We start from the raw sequence: 15,993 nt of genomic DNA, 5'->3' as shown, positions 1-15,993 counted from the left end.
GTCATCAGGAAAATGCAAATGAAAACCACAACGGTAACACTTCACACCTATTAGAATGACTAAAAAGTTGTTACAAAACAACAGCAGCAAAAGTTGGTAAGGATGTAGAGCAAATGGAACCAAAGTGAGAGTGCAGAAAGGAAAACTGTTTATAAAATAGTTTTGTACTTTTTATACACTTAAAACATACACTTATCATTTTGATCCAGCAATTCAAGAAAAATGAAAACATATGTCCACCAAAAAACTATGAATGTTTAGAGCTGCTTTAGTCACCAGCTCAAAATTGGAAACAACCCTAATGTTTTTTAACTGGTGAATGGACAAATTGTGATATATTTAGATCCTGGTACACAACTCAGCAATAAGATATGAACTACTGTTAGATGCAACATAGATGAATCTTAAAAACATTATACTTATCAAAAGCTAGATACAGGACTTCCTTGGTGGCGCAGTGGTTAAGAACCCACCTGCCAATGCAGGGGACACAGGTTCGAGCCCTGGTCCAGGAAGATCCCACATGCCACAGAGCAACTAAGCCCGTGTGCCACAACTGCTGAGCCTGCACTCTAGAGCAAGCGAGCCACAGCTACTGAGCCCACGTGCCACAGGTGCTGAAGCCCTAGCGCCTAGAGCCCATGCTCCGCAACAAGAGAAGCCACCGCAATGAGAAGCCCACACACCTCAACGAAGAGTGGCCCCCACTCACTGCAACTAGAGAAAGCCCGCGTGCAGCAATGAAGACCCAACACAGCCAAAAATGAATAATAAATAAATAAATTTATTTTAAAAAAAGCTAGATACAAATTTAAACTTACTTATAAATGGTTATAAACTTAAACTTATAAATGGTTTCCATTTATATGAACTTCCAGAACAGACAAATCTATAGCGACAGAAAGTAGGTAAGTGGTTACCTAGGAAAGAGTGGAGGGGTATTAACTTTAAAGGGGCATGAGAGAACTTTTCTAGAGTGATGCAAATGTTCTAAATGTTGATTGGCATGGTGGTTTCACAGGTACACATTTTGCCAAAACTCACTAAATTATACAATTAAAATGCATGCATGTAAAGTAATCTCAATAAAGTTAATTTTTTAAAATTAGAAAACTATAATTAGAAAATCAAGCACATTGTATACTGCTAAAACATTGTGGTAACTGATTAAGTTCCTGCTTTAAAAGCATGTATATAGTTGACCCTTGAACAACACAGGCTTGAAATGCACAGTTCACTTGTACACAGATTTTTTTCAATAGTTAATACTACAGTACTACACTGTCTGCAGTTGGTTGAATCTGAGGATGTGGAACTGCAGATATGGAGGGCCAACTATAAGTTACACACAGATTTTCAACTGTATGGAGGTTTTGGTGCCCAAACCCCACATTGTTCAAGGGTCAACTGTTAATAGGTATTCTTTCTAGAACTCACTCAATCTGAATTAAAAATAAAGTAGGTAAAAATATTTTAAATATTACAATTAAATATTAAAATATCAAAAATAAAATAGGTAAAAAAATTCCATGAGAGCCCTGGCAGAGACCACCAACCAAAAGTTGCTTAACATGTTTTGGAACGGCATGTGGCCCTTGGCATGCTATCAAATTCTTGCTGGAGAAGAATAACCTAACAAAAAATAAGTGTGCATGTCAGAAAATAGAAAATTAGGTTGAACAAGTAAAATGGAGTCCATTTTGGTCCTTTATGTGCATTCCTCTCCTAGAACCACTACAGTATTTCTGGTCTACCAAAGTAGTTAACTGGGCACCAAGTTTCATAGACTGTCAATCTAGTTTTCCTTATTATATGTGATCCTCCTCAAGAACAGCCAGCGAACATGTCTCATATTTTTTTTTGAATTTTATTTTAGTTTTTTAATACAGCAGGTTCTTATTAGTTATCTATTTTATACATATTAGTGTCTATATGTCAATCCCAATCTCCCAGTTCATCCCACAACCACCACCTCCCCCACTTTATGTCTCAGATTTCTTTTGTATCATCTCAAGTGCTTAGGACAGCAGATACTCTGACCCTACTTATTTATGAACTTGCACTTGTGTTGCAAAAATGAAAAAGGAGTGAAACACTACTTTAACCAGCTGGCCTACTTAGCCTAAATAAAGCAACCAGAATTATGCTCAACACAAAGGATGGGAAAGTCCCTGATGTCGAAGACACTGAAAAATACCACCTTCACATACAGACTGAATAACAAATGTAAGTAGACCCAGAGTAGAAAAAGATACCTTGGGGAGGAAAAAAGAGGGCTGGTGGGTGTGGTGAATAGTCAAGAATCAAAGACTTTTGAGGAGATTTTAGGGAGGAATATTATTATGTGTTTTTATGGCTTTTAAGGAGATTTAAAGGCATAGCAAATGAAATGAGATCTAAGTGATTCCTTTGTAAAATAGAAATTTTTAGGAAATTGGCAAAAAACAAGGAAGAGTATTTGTTACTTTGATATAGCATGTCACTTGACAGTTTTCATTTCATACATTTAAATAAAATGTCAATGCTTTCTGATTAATATATCAATATATTATCATTTAATTTTTAGTACTGTTTGGTATAATATGGACTACCTCAACCACATCCAGCATCTAAAATAATTAGCTGCCTGGGGCCTAGAGTCCTGGGCGGCTGCTGAGAGGGCCTTCCTGGCCTGTTGGTGCCTGTGGGATGCTGCAGGCTTCTCCTGGGCGTCCAGTCCTGGTTGGCTGCGTGTAATGGCCTGCAGGGCTCTGAGTGGGCAGTGCCCTACACCAGCGATAGCCTTAAAGGGAGGAGAACTCGTCAGGGACGACACTGTGCGGGTTAATTTGGGAAGTGATGGTTAAAGTTTCTGGCTTTAGACTCCTTATTTATGTTGTTAATTTTGATGGGGGTAGAGATGGAAGCTGGTCCCGTTAACAATGAGTTCTCAGTCTGGAGAGGAAAACAAATCAAGGTGAACTAAAGAAAATGAGTCTTTCCCTAAAAGAAATAGAAGATGGGGAAGATGAGATGTCAGAAGATAATGACAATGGCAGCAGAGATGAGGCTGTCGTCCCTAAGAATGGTAGGAAGGTTGCTACTGCTCCCGGAAATAAAATCGAAAAAAAACGTTTCTGGCTCCCATGTTTGCTGAGAAATTAATATCACCACACAGGAGGGGAGCCACAGGGGCCAATTTGCCAAAAGACAGGAGGAGTGCCAAGCTCAAGGACCATGAGAAGAGACATGAGAACTCGGAGGAGGATGAAGAGCCTACGAAGAAAGCACCTGATAAACAGAAGGAAATGACCAAACAGAAGGCTTCCACTGAAACCAAAAAACAGAAATTAGAAGGAGATTTGGTTAGTGAATTTTAAATCTGCTGATGACCAGGAAAAAGCCCTGGAACTCAGTGAAACAAAGGTCCTTGGATACGAAACTAAATTGAAGAAACCAAAGGGAAAGGAAACAAAGATCGAAATGCCAAAACACTTTTGATCAAGAACCTGCCTGACAAAGTCACTCAGCATGAATTAATAGAAGTGTTTTAGGATGCTTTTCAAATCAGATTGGTGAGCAAGGATAGGATGAGTGAAAGGATCGCCTATATTGACTTCAAGTCACAGGCCGATGCACAATGAGCCTTGGAAGAGAAGCAAGGAACAGAGATCGGTGGGCTTGCTGTAGTTCTGGACCTTGTTGGAGAAAAAAGCCAAGGCCAAGATGAAAGAGATGGAAAAAAGAGCACTTGGAGAATGGGAAAACGAAAGAATAAGAAAGCCATGCATTTCAAGAAAAATGTGAGAGAGCATATTTCTTTGTGGAGGTAAAGAATGTTCCTACATGTTTAATATGCAAACAAAGCCTGTCTGTGTCGAGAGAATGTAACCTAAAACACCATTAGGAAAGCAACCATCATAGGAACCACGATGGATTTACAGAAAAGATGTGTGACAGAAAATTCAACAAACTGAAAAAAAGACTGAAATTTCAACATGATTTGCTTTTGAACGTGGATAAAATAAGTGATGCTGCCATGAAATGTAGTTATGTATTAAGTGAGAAAATTGCCTGGTCAGCAAAACCTCTTGCAGATGGCGAGTTTATCAAAGACTGTCTGTTGAGAGCAGCAGAAATCATGTGCCCTGAACAGACACGCATTTGCCAACATAAGACTAACTGGTAATGTTGTTGCCCAGCATGTTAACAATACGACTGAGAACTTGCAGGACAAGTTGCAAGAAAAAGCTGAATCATTTGTGGCTTTTTTCCATTTAGCTCAGGAAGGTGTGGATGGAAATAACACCCCCCCCCACGTAGCTGTATTTATTCATGGTGTCAATGAAACTTTTGATGTGATCAAAGAACTTCTGGACATGGTTCCCATAACAGGCACAACATCAGGAAATAGTTTTACGTGTTGAGAAAAGTCTTAAAAAAATTTAACGTGGACTGGTCAAAGTTGGTAAGTATTAGCACAGATGGTGACTCTGTGATGGTTAGTGTTAAAGAACTAGTTACAAAACTGAAATCTAAAGTGTCAGGGCTTTGCCAAGACAAGGAACTTAAGTCTCTGCACGGTCTCATTCTCCAGGAGACACTTTGTGCTAAAAGATTAAAAATGGATCACGTCATGGACATAGTTTATACCATAACCTGGATACACTCCCATGGCTCGGACCACAGAAATCGGTGCTGTGTTTAATCAGTTAGACACACAATATGGAAACATGTTCTGCTCTATGGAACTTAAGTGGCTGAATTGTGGTGTAGTCCTAAGGCAGCTTTTTGAACAGTTGGAGGAAACTGACTTTTTCATGTCTTCTAGAGGAAAATCTGAGCCTCAGCTTACGAGCAAAGATTGGCTCAGAGACTTAACCTTTTTGGTTGACATTATTATAACATATCTAAACATGCTGGATATTTCTCTGCAAAGGCGTTCACAAGTGGTGACACAAATGTATGATTCAGTTGGCTCATTCCTAGTGAAATTTTGTCTTTGGTAGACTCATTTGGGAAGGAACAACCTGGCCCACTTTCCTACGATGAAATTAGTTTTTGAAAATGAAAATGACAGCCTGAACTACATTCCCCAAATTAAAGAGTTGAAGACTCAATTCCAAAAAACGTTCTCTGACTTTTCCAACTTTATGAGAATGAACTAATCTTGTTTAGTTCCCCTTTCTCAATTAGTATTAATAATGTGAATAAAGAGCTACAAATGGAAGTTACTGAATTGCAGGTCAACACTATACTGAAAGCCAAATACGATAACGTTGGAATCCCAGAATTCTACAGATATCTTGGGAGGTTACCCTAAATATAAAAACCATTATGCAAAGGTTCTGTCCATGTTTGGAAGTACTTATGTTTGTGAGCAGCTATTTTCTGCTATGAAACTAAAGAAAACTAAGTGTTACTCAAAGTTAAAGGATTCAAAGATGAATTCTCTGCTGCATGTTGCAACACAAGATTCACAACCTCATGCTGATTGATATCTTGGGGCATAGGAAAGGAATGCCAGATTTTGAATTTCAAATCTGAGGAGTAATATATTATGGAACTTTGAATAATTATTTATATTTCCAAATTATATTTTTTCAATGCCAAATTTAAAGTACAATCTCTGGCATCATATGTTTGTACCTTATAACATATAAAATAAAATTTGACTATATTCTGGCAAAAAAAAATAATAACTAAAAACATTTTTCCATTTCAGATCATACAAAAAGATCAAAGGCAGAAGACAAACAGAACATAAAATTTCAATGAGAAAAAAGAAGAGAAAAGCAAGAGGACTCAAGTTTGGCTCCTTGCATATGTGAATATCTGCAGATAAAAGTGGGTAATCCCTAAGAATCTGCTGAGAATATTTGGTGTGGGGGGAGGGTGTTACCTAATCCTTGTTAGAAATAACATAGATCTGTGTGAAGAAGGGTAAGGAAGTTTTAAGAAATGCCAAAGGTGTATGTATTACTGTATGTATATATGGTAGGAATACATAAAAATGTATGTATTCCTACCATACATTTAGAGTGATAATAGAGAATGTATGCAGAACAACAAGAGAAGCCCCCTGCTTTGGAGAGCTGCTGAAGTCCAACCAGAGGCAACTGTGGCAGTTTTGGGAAAGTGATATGGCAGAAAGAATAATCCGTTTGAAAGCCTAAGCTGATGTGTTTTTTTTTTTTTTTTTGCGGTACGCGGGCCTCTCACTGTTGTGGCCTCTCCCGTTGCGGAGCACAGGCTCCGGACGCGCAGGCTCAGCGGCCATGGCTCACGGGCCCAGCCGCTCCGCATGTGGGATCTTCCCGGACCGGGGCACGAACCTGTGTCCCCTGCATCGGCAGGCGGACTCTCAACCACTGCGCCAGCAGGGAAGCCTGACGTAGTTTTTAAGCACTGTGACATATTAAGCCATGACTGTTTCATGTTACTTTCAATGGAATAGTATGACAGTATAATAACTTTACCTTTGGATTCTTGCCCTCTTTGGCCAATAATGCCCGAAGTCTTTCTTGTGAAGGAGGTGCAATGAAGATAATATATGGTTTCAAGTCTGAGTTCCGGAGAGTCTTCAATGACTGTAAAGAAAAGATAGATCTTAACCATTCAATATAAGAATATATTGTGTACCTATAACACACACAGAATATTGGCTTACTCTTTATATGTAATGAAATAAAATTAATGAAGAATTACAACTATGTGATGATAAAATACCCTGCTAATAAGATCACACACAGATTAAAATAACCATATTAAAAATCCATTTTGAAGGAATTACAAATGAGCAGTCACCTTACCATGTGCCAGGGTCTAAATGCAAAAAGAATCAGAGAAAAACTTCACATACACATACAAAAGAAAATTCTGGAAAAGCACATCCAAGAAGAAAAAGCATACTGTCTGAATTAAGAGACTGTGGTTTTCACCTTGCCTTTGCATGAATGTGTGTCCCTAAATTGAAGTACTCTACAAAAATGGGGATTATAGGGACATGTCCTTTTCTATCTTAAAAACAGTAATTAAGACAATATGCTTAACTACTCTAAGTTCTTTGGTAAATTTGTTAGCCAAAATAATATAAAGAATTCTGAAGGAATTTAGTAAAAACATCAATCCTTCTCTTAAGTCTGATATTTATAGTTGAAACAGCAGAGACTAATAAGCTCTTTTGTTCACTAAAAAATAAAGAAAACCTAATTACTATTTCAGGAAAGCCATTTTGGAATCAATTCTCTCTCTCTCTCTCTCTCTCTTCTTTTTTTAAATAAATTTATTTATCTTTGGCTGCGTTGGGTCTTTGTTGCTGTGCGCGGGCTTTCTCTAGTTGTGGTGAGCAGGGGGCACTACTCTTCGTTGTGGCGCGCGGGCTTCTCATTGCGGTGGCTTTTCTTGTTGCGGACCACAGGCTCTAGGCACATGGGCTTCAGTAGTTGTGGCACACGGGCTCAGCAGTTGTGGTTCATAGGCTCTAGAGCGCAGGCTCGGTAGTTGTGGTGCACGGGCTTAGTTGCTCCGCGGCATGTGGGATCTTCCCAAACCAGGGCTTGAACCCGTGTCCCCTGCACTGGCAGGCGGATTCTTAACCCCTGCGCCACCAGGGAAGTCCCTCAATTCTCTTTCATATACATCTCTTTAATGACCACTACCTATGTCTCGTGAGTTGACATACACAGTAGGTTCCACGACATTAAGGAAAGTTTTATGCTAAAGCTGTACAATGTACAAAAAGAAAAAAAATTCACAACAAACACAATCTTAAAAATCCCAAATTTCTAAAATTATTTTATTTTTAATGGAAATCTAAAAAGCAACTGTTAGTAATTTTTGAAGGTTTTCTTTTGTATGACAGATAATAGAACAGTGGACATTTCGTTAGATACAACCCAGCACTCGTAATGATACTAATACTTGAACTACGTCATTTAAAACCATAAAAATGACCTCTAATTATTCTAATTTTTCTCATACAAGAATCAGGAAAGGGAAATTCTTTTATAACCTTTAAAATACTAAAGTACTATACCAGCACTACAGTTACTGTATTTTAAGTTTCAGAAAACATGTACATGTGTATATGTAAGTATGGAATATATGTATTTTCCCCTCAGAGGAAACTGAAAGAGATTTAGCAACCTAAATTCGTAGGGAATCAGTGTGAAAAAACTGTATGAGAACTTAATTAGGTCCTGTGGTTCTTGGACCAAAATACAGTTCCCACTAAAAATTACTCTGTGAAAAATGTCCTCAAGTTCAACACCCTAAACCAAAATAGTTTTTACCTGTGTACGAAGACTTAAAAGACATATTTTGCCCGAGTTGATCACTTGCCGTACAGAATCTATGCTGGTTCCATACAAATTTTTCTCAAATTCACCATGCTCAATGAACTTTCCAGCTGCTACGTCTGCCTCAAATGCCTGCCGTGAAACAAAGTGGTAATCTCTACCGGCTACTTCATGGTCTCGCCGACTCCGAGTTGTATCTAGGCAAACAAAATCAGGTAAAAATAATGGACGTGGATCAGAGTAAGGATGAGGGATAATTCTGTTAGTCAGAAAAAATGTTTATTTTGTAATACAAATTTAAAAATAATGAATTAAGGAAATGTTAGACCCCCATGTGTTTAACTTAACATTGACTGGTTTTATTTCTAGATTGAGAAATGAACAAAACTGTGTTTTTACTATCTTAATAACCATTACCTTTAATATGTTTTATGCTTACACTCCAAATTACTTCATCTTGCATTTCATTTAAAATACTATCACTCTGGGGACCTCCCTGGTGGCACAGTGGTTAAGAATCTGCTTGCCAATGCAGGGGACACGGATTTGAGCCCTGGTCTGGGAAGATCCCACATGCCGTGGAGCAACTAAACCCATGCGCCACAACCTACTGAGCCTGCACTCTAGAGCCCACAAGCCACAACTACTGAGCCCGCGTGCCACAACTACTGAAGCCCAGGTGCCTAAAGCCCTTGCTCTGCAACAAGAGAAGCCACCGCAATGAGAAGTCCACGCACTGCAACAAAGAGTAGCCCCTACTTGCTGCAACTAGAGAAAGCCCACGCGCAGCAACGAAGACCCAACGCAGCCAAAAATAAATATAAATAAATAAATTTTAAAAGTAAAATAAAATACTATCACTCAGTTTTTCCATAAGATTAGGTACTATACAATCTTTAAACAGAACTTCTGTATTCAGAAATTAGGTCTAAATTAGGTCTAAATTTCTATCTTCTGCATCAGTTAAAAAAAACAGGGGCTGATTCCATACTGAGCACGGCATTGTAAGAGGCCCAAATTGAAATTCATTTAGAAAGTAATTAGTACCATACTCTTAGAGAAAATGTATATTTATCAAGAGTGACTATCTTTAATAGCAAATTCTCAAAAGATTTGGCTAAAACAAAGTTCCTCTTTCTTGGACAACACTCTTTTGATGAAATGGGTGAAAAACTTCCCTACACAGTTAGGTTCTAAGGTAGTAAGCTGAAAAGCACAGGAAAATGGGAATGCATCCAAACTTACGAGGAACTGCAGATGCAAAGCGGTCTTTCTCTTTGTTCATGAGCCTCTGACGCAATTCATTCTGGCCACAGTTCTGTGGACCAATCAAAATGATAGGTCTTTTCCTATTTGCTGGCTGATGATAAAGTGACATTTCCTCATAAGTTAAGATCTCTTCATTGTCATAATCTTTGAAAAAGAAAAAGTTAAGCCCTTCAGACAGAATTATTGCCATGTAATAAATATATACTCATAGATCTTTCAAAAAATTGAAAAAAAGCACAAGTTATTATCATTAAAAATGCTTAACTTTTGGGATCAAGACAGTAATATGGAAAATCATGAGTATTTTCCCATGTCATTATATCCTTGCCAGGATTATGAAAATAAATCAAATAATATATTAATCCTTCTAGAAATGTTTATTGCTTCTCATTTCATACTGTGTTTGAATGTTTAATACAATATAACTATACTGATTCATATCAAATAGCTAGTTTGCAGCCAATACTTTGACAGAGGGTGAGGCACCAAGGCATAAACTAATGAGAATAATATCTGTCATTTTTGTAAAATGGGGATACTAATACTTTAATTAGAGGATTGGTTTAAGGAGAAGACAATGTATATGCTGCAAACAATACCTGGCATAGACAAACATTTACAAATAGTGCTGCAACTAGTGTTATCAGAGAAAGCTGGAATACTTTTCTGTGATCATATAACTTGAAAACACAGCATATCTATGCTATCCAACTTTCTACACTTATGTTTACTTTATCCTGGAATACTAATACTAACCTGAGATCATGATTCAAGAAGAGGTATAAATTATAACAGGTGGGGTAACATTCCTAAAGCCCATAATCCAGATGAAATCAGAGCTGTCCAGTGGTAAGAACAAAGGCAGACAACTAGTGACCTGCTATCTTCTCAATCATATTACTTCACCTAACTGGGTAAGAGCATCAGATGTGTAGTCAGACCGTCAGCTATAAGTTCCATGGGGGCAGGGGACCATCTTAATCTTGTCAGTGCTTAGCACAGAGCACAGAGCAGGAACTCAAACTCTAGTTGTTTAAACTCCAACTCAACCATGTATTAGCTGTAAGAACTTAAGCAGGCCACTTTCACATCTGAACTTGAATTCATTAATCTGTAATCTCAAGGAATTTATTTTGAGAACTAAATGGATGAAGGTTACTGCCCCTGGAACAGAAGTTATTATAAATGTTATTAATAAAAATGTTAATTATGATAACAGCACTATGAACAGAAATGTAATTCCTTCCCTTCTCAAAACGCTTTTCCCTCTGAAAAATCTAAGTTCCTTCTTCTAACATGTACAGACTGTGGAAACATTTTGATTCACAGACGTAGATATATCATAATATAACAGCTATTAGAGCTGAACCAGTTAATTTTAGTGTATTTCAAAAGATAAAGAAACAGATATTAATCACTTACCCAAGTATAGAGGAAAAGATTAAAATTCCAATAAATCTTCTTAGCTACATAATCTATCACTTAGCATTAAGGATGTTTATTTTGGGAAAAAAAATTTATTATAGTAGATGGAATCTCAGGTTTAGTTTTGTATCAAATTTTCCAATTATCTATAACATTTTATTTTCACTAGTTCAATTTATGCCACTTAAGAAATTTTCAAGGTATTGAGAGAATAAAAATAAGCCTTATAAATTGTGTAAGAAGTTAAAGACTCCCTTTGCTTTATTATTTGGCTTGTTTCTAATGTGAATTAAAGAAGGGGTAGCAAATTCTAAAGCCCATAAGGACCAACCAAGAAGGTAATGAAAGCACTAAATCAGGCTGGGTTTATAAAAAATTGGATGTGGCGGAGACTGCTGAACTAAGTAGGTGCCCAGTATAAAGGCAAAAGCATATCATTCAGGTCCAGCAGACCAGTGTCATGGGGGAATATGAGCCCAGTGTTATTTGAGCTTTTGATTCTAAGAGAAGCTACAACTTAAAATTTTTTTAATCTTAACAATAAATTAAAATAGAACAGAAAACTCTCCTGTGTGCCTGACTCAGTCAGCAGGCTCTATGCAATGGCTTGCCTTGGTGACATGAGTTACTGTAGACAAAATGTTCATTTTTTACTTAAAATACAGCTATATTGTTAGAATTTGTTAGAAACATGTATTAATTTTGCAAATAAAGAGTTTAAGTAGGAAAAAATTTATGAGGAAACTATCAATATAACACTGTACATGCTAAATTGTACTATAATTTTTATACCAGTTTTTCTCAGAATTTAAAACTGTGCATTCCTCATAGGATTCCAAAAGAAAATAATTTCTGCTAAATGGCTTTATTAAGCACACATGTTACATTAAGAGGCCAAGACCAGAAATAAAATTCCCTGAAAATATCAATTTAATTTCTTTCAAGTGTTAGATATGGACCTCTTTCGGATATAAATACAACTATATCTGAGAGTGGAACTTACCATCATTTTTATTGGCATTATATAAAACCTTTTTCCTCTTCTTTTTATTCTTCTTTGCACACCATAGTTTTCCTGTTGAGAATAAAAAACGTAAGTATAAATGTGGTATTTGTTTCCTTGAATAAAGCTACATATTTCAAATAGAAGAACTCAAATAGTTTTAAATTTAAATTTATAGACACGTTACATTGTTCATAGAAGAACTATTTTTCAGAGAAGTAGTTATAATTTTCCATTAATCTCACATCACAGATAGATAATCTTTAATACTTAAATCCTCTCCTTCCTTTACAGTCCTAAGGTAATCAGTTTTGCTTCTCACATCACTCTTGCCATGAATACCTCTTTCTTGACAGTTATGATATGTAAATCTAAACCTGATTCCAGATGAAGACCCAAGAAACCTCAATGTCAAATATAAGTGTCCAACCTGATTTTTCTGGCTCCTTATCTTCTTCTATGGTTTGCTTCATGGCTTCCCTTTGCTGCTGAAAGCTTTTCCCTAATAAGCAGAAAGGAAAAAGAGTAAAATAGTTAAGTCAAAAGGATAGAAGTATTTTTTTTTAAATCAAGGGACACCACCAGAAGTAACTCTTCATTTATATTCCCTTCTAAATCCTCCTGCCACCACATCAGAGTATATCAACTATGATTATACGCTCCAAACAGTTAAAGTATTAAGTCTCCACCTTGCTCTCAATCAATCCTAGAACATGTATTACTGGACTATATATCATCTATTAAAAAAGATAAATAACAAACCAGTGCTAGAAAATTTAATAGTTCAATTTTTACAAAGTTTTCACTTAGCATCTACTATGTGGAAAGCACTGTGCTGGATGTTACAATGGTTCTGATCATTTGAATTATTGCAAATCAAGCAAATTAATTCTAGGAGTTAACTTTCCAAAATAATATGTAAACAGTCACCAGTTTTTGATTCCAAGACACCATTCAACATATTCCCTTGCATTTATCATTTTCAATCCCTCTTTTTCTTTGTATGTATGTATATGCTTTAAAGATTTTTCATTTCTACCTTAAGCTACCCATGATACAAATAAATGAAAAACCTATTACATTTTTCCTCTCAGGATTAAGATTTTAAATATAGGAGGCTTTCAAGGTTTCTGATTTTCATGTTCTTTTCAGACATCCACCTTAGAATCAAATGTATTTTTTTTCTGAAGGATAAAAGTGGCTTTAATTAGAAAATTCTGAATTAAGAGTTCTACTTTTATATTTAATTTTTATATTTAATTCTTTCCATTTCAGGCCAGAGATTCTTAAAAATCAATAAGCAAATTCCATCTATGATGTTGGGATAATCTGTTGAACTTAGTGCATTTTATAAGAGCACAAGCAAAAACAGTATTGAGTTTGATATACATAAAAAACATTAAAAGAAATCAAGTTATCTCCAGAAGCTGTACAGATTGTGTTTCTAGATAAAACAAGTAGCTATGACCATAGGGAAATTTTTAAGAGCATTAAATTTTTTAAAAAAGTATTTGACTTCAACAGATTTAGAAAAAAAAGAACAAAATAATTTAAATAATTTATATACTAAAATGTTTAAAAACATTACAGTAATGTACTGCTATGGCACATTTTTATAGTACACACGTATGTAGACTGTTTTTGAAATACAAGCAGACATTAGTGGGAGATGGACATTATAACCTCTTAGAAATCCTCCTGACAGAAAACTGTCAAACTCAAACTAACATGGGTCCATTTATTTGTCCTATAAAAAGACTTACAAATGGTATCATTAAAACTTCCTTGATTTATCTATCTATTTTCAGAAACTCAATGTAATCAATCAGTCAACAGATATTAGTTCTAAGTATTTATGGGCTAAAGCTGACATGGTGAAAGATATCAAATTGATATCTGGCACAAGCACTACGAACCATAATGGCTGCCCAGTACCCCAGGATTCTAGAGGAATGTTCCTGTAACTGTTACTGTGAAGAATCAAGGGTACAGTATCATCCTCTGAACTTAATATAAGAAGCCCATTCCTCCTTCCTTGATATATGCGTCAGTATACACAGAATCTCCAGCTTTGGGGTTTTAAAGCAGATGATTTGTGGCTGTGACTTTATTATACACATAATGTATTACTTGTAGTCACAGTCATTGTAAGCCAAATTCTATAGCCAGATCTGTTATGCTTAAAATCTTAAGGTTTAATAGGAGGTATAATCCCTAAAAAATGTTATAGGCAAAAGTCAAGGCTTGGAAGAGTTTTTTTAAAAAAAAACAGCCTTAGAAGGTCTAATTCAGAAGCACCAGTTCTGGCAGAACTATTTTTAAAAACCACCTATTTATTAATTTAGCAGATACTGCCCTAAATTTGAAAGAATAAGTAAGATGTAGTCACTGGCCTAGAAGTTTACAAACTGAGAATATACAGTACAAAGTACTGTAACAGACAATTCCATGTAAGTATTATGAAGTAGGGCACACAAAAAAGGAAAAAAAACATTGTTTTACATTAATGTATAATTAAAGTATTAACGGATATGCTTTAAAGTCAAATATGGAAGAGAAGCTTATCTCAGTGCCTTATACAATGCTGATATAACAGTATTTTTTGAGTGAATAAGCTGATGAATTATCACTTTATTCCCATTTCATCATTCTGTAAGTATTCCTTTGCCTTCACTAATATCTTATTATACTTTCCTTGGTTCTGTTTCCCTCATTCCACCATACCCACATCCTGGGAACTGCAGGAACAATTTGTAGGAAAAATTACATCTATACACTTCATTCCATTAAGCATCATCTTCACTCTTCAGAAGAAATATGTTCCCTTAATAATCTTAATGTCCAATGTGAGCTAAAGTTTTATTTTAGTATAGTCGAAATTAGAGAGTCTTCTTCAATGAAAAGTTGGGGGCATCCTATTTCCACCCTAAGATATCTTAGGAGAGATAAATTCAGTAGTCTTACTCTCCTGATTCCTTATAAAGTGATGCACCTTCACAAATTCCTATTTAGATACCAAGTTTGATGCTCCAGTTGATGATAATCTGTTATAGTATAAGTTTTGTTGCCTTGATGCTTTTGTTGTTCAATACAAGTTTTGTTGCCTTGAAAACAGGGTAGTCTCAATGTACCTACAGTGAATGTAGTACAACATGGGATTGGCTGACGAGATTATATCGTAATTCCATTCTAAAGCCCAACAAATTGGTTAATTTATATTCAAGATACTTACGTTACAGATACAACATAAAAATCAACGACGTGAAAAAGTATTTACATCATTTTTTAAAAGGCATGAAAAAGTGAGTTTTTCTCTTTGAAGATTTGTATTTTAAATGTTTTTTTAAACTTTGTACTTTCTACTATACTGTCTCTTACCTGGAACAAGCCCAGCTAGAGGCTGATTATCTTCATCCCCTTCCCTGTAGGCCTGCCACCAATTTGGATCTTCTTGACTGATTACATGAAGTATATCCCCTTTTTGAAAAGACAGACCTAACTCTCGACATGGAACATAAGGGTCATCTGAGGGGTCATAGTCAAAATGAGCCTTTACATGGATCTAAAAGATAAAAAGGGTAAAAGTAAGAACAACGATAATGAAATGGCAACACAAAATCTTCAGCATAAATATAATTAAAATGTTACATTTTTCATTAGTGCAAAGATATTATGAATTGAAAGAAGGGAGGTTAGTTTAGTTAACTGTATTTTGGGAGCAGAATTTTCCCAGACTCATCTGTTTTCTTCAGTTAAGACAGTCCTGTTGATTGCAAACATGTACAAGAGTATGCAAAACACTGCACTGTTAGCTGCTAACAAGCTGAGGTGCTAAGGGGCCTCAAAGGTTTGATAGAAGCAGAAGGAATGTAATAGAGACTCCCTCCCCTTCCATTCCTGACCTGTGAAAACAATGACTCTGCAGTAAGGTATGTAATTTCTAAACCACTACTACCAGGAAAGGTAGACTGTAAACCTCACCACATCTGTCATCTAAGCAGGTGAGTGTCAGTTTCC

At 36.1% G+C, this 15,993-nt stretch overlaps 1 protein-coding gene across 7 annotated transcripts in view; it reads right to left on the bottom strand.

Moving 5' to 3' along the window:
• PALS1 (protein associated with LIN7 1, MAGUK p55 family member) overlaps positions 1 to 15,993 on the bottom strand; it is a 102,668-nt gene that overhangs the window by 7,467 nt on the left and 79,208 nt on the right. For 6 of the 7 annotated variants that reach the window (XM_049706382.1, XM_049706385.1, XM_049706386.1 and 3 more), the window contains 6 exons: positions 15,355 to 15,538; positions 12,407 to 12,478; positions 11,977 to 12,048; positions 9,525 to 9,716; positions 8,274 to 8,476; positions 6,459 to 6,569 (listed from right to left, as the gene is read on the bottom strand). In XM_049706382.1, the coding sequence (XP_049562339.1) occupies positions 6,459 to 6,569; positions 8,274 to 8,476; positions 9,525 to 9,716; positions 11,977 to 12,048; positions 12,407 to 12,478; positions 15,355 to 15,538 (834 nt within the window). The remainder of the gene's footprint in view (positions 1 to 6,458; positions 6,570 to 8,273; positions 8,477 to 9,524; positions 9,717 to 11,976; positions 12,049 to 12,406; positions 12,479 to 15,354; positions 15,539 to 15,993) is intronic. The other variant, XM_004262141.3, reaches the window with a different exon arrangement.

The sequence above is a fragment of the Orcinus orca genome, chromosome 2 (assembly GCF_937001465.1).
Source record: "Orcinus orca chromosome 2, mOrcOrc1.1, whole genome shotgun sequence".
Taxonomy (NCBI): Eukaryota; Metazoa; Chordata; class Mammalia; order Artiodactyla; family Delphinidae; genus Orcinus; species Orcinus orca.
This window is presented reverse-complemented; position numbering and strand designations above follow the sequence as displayed.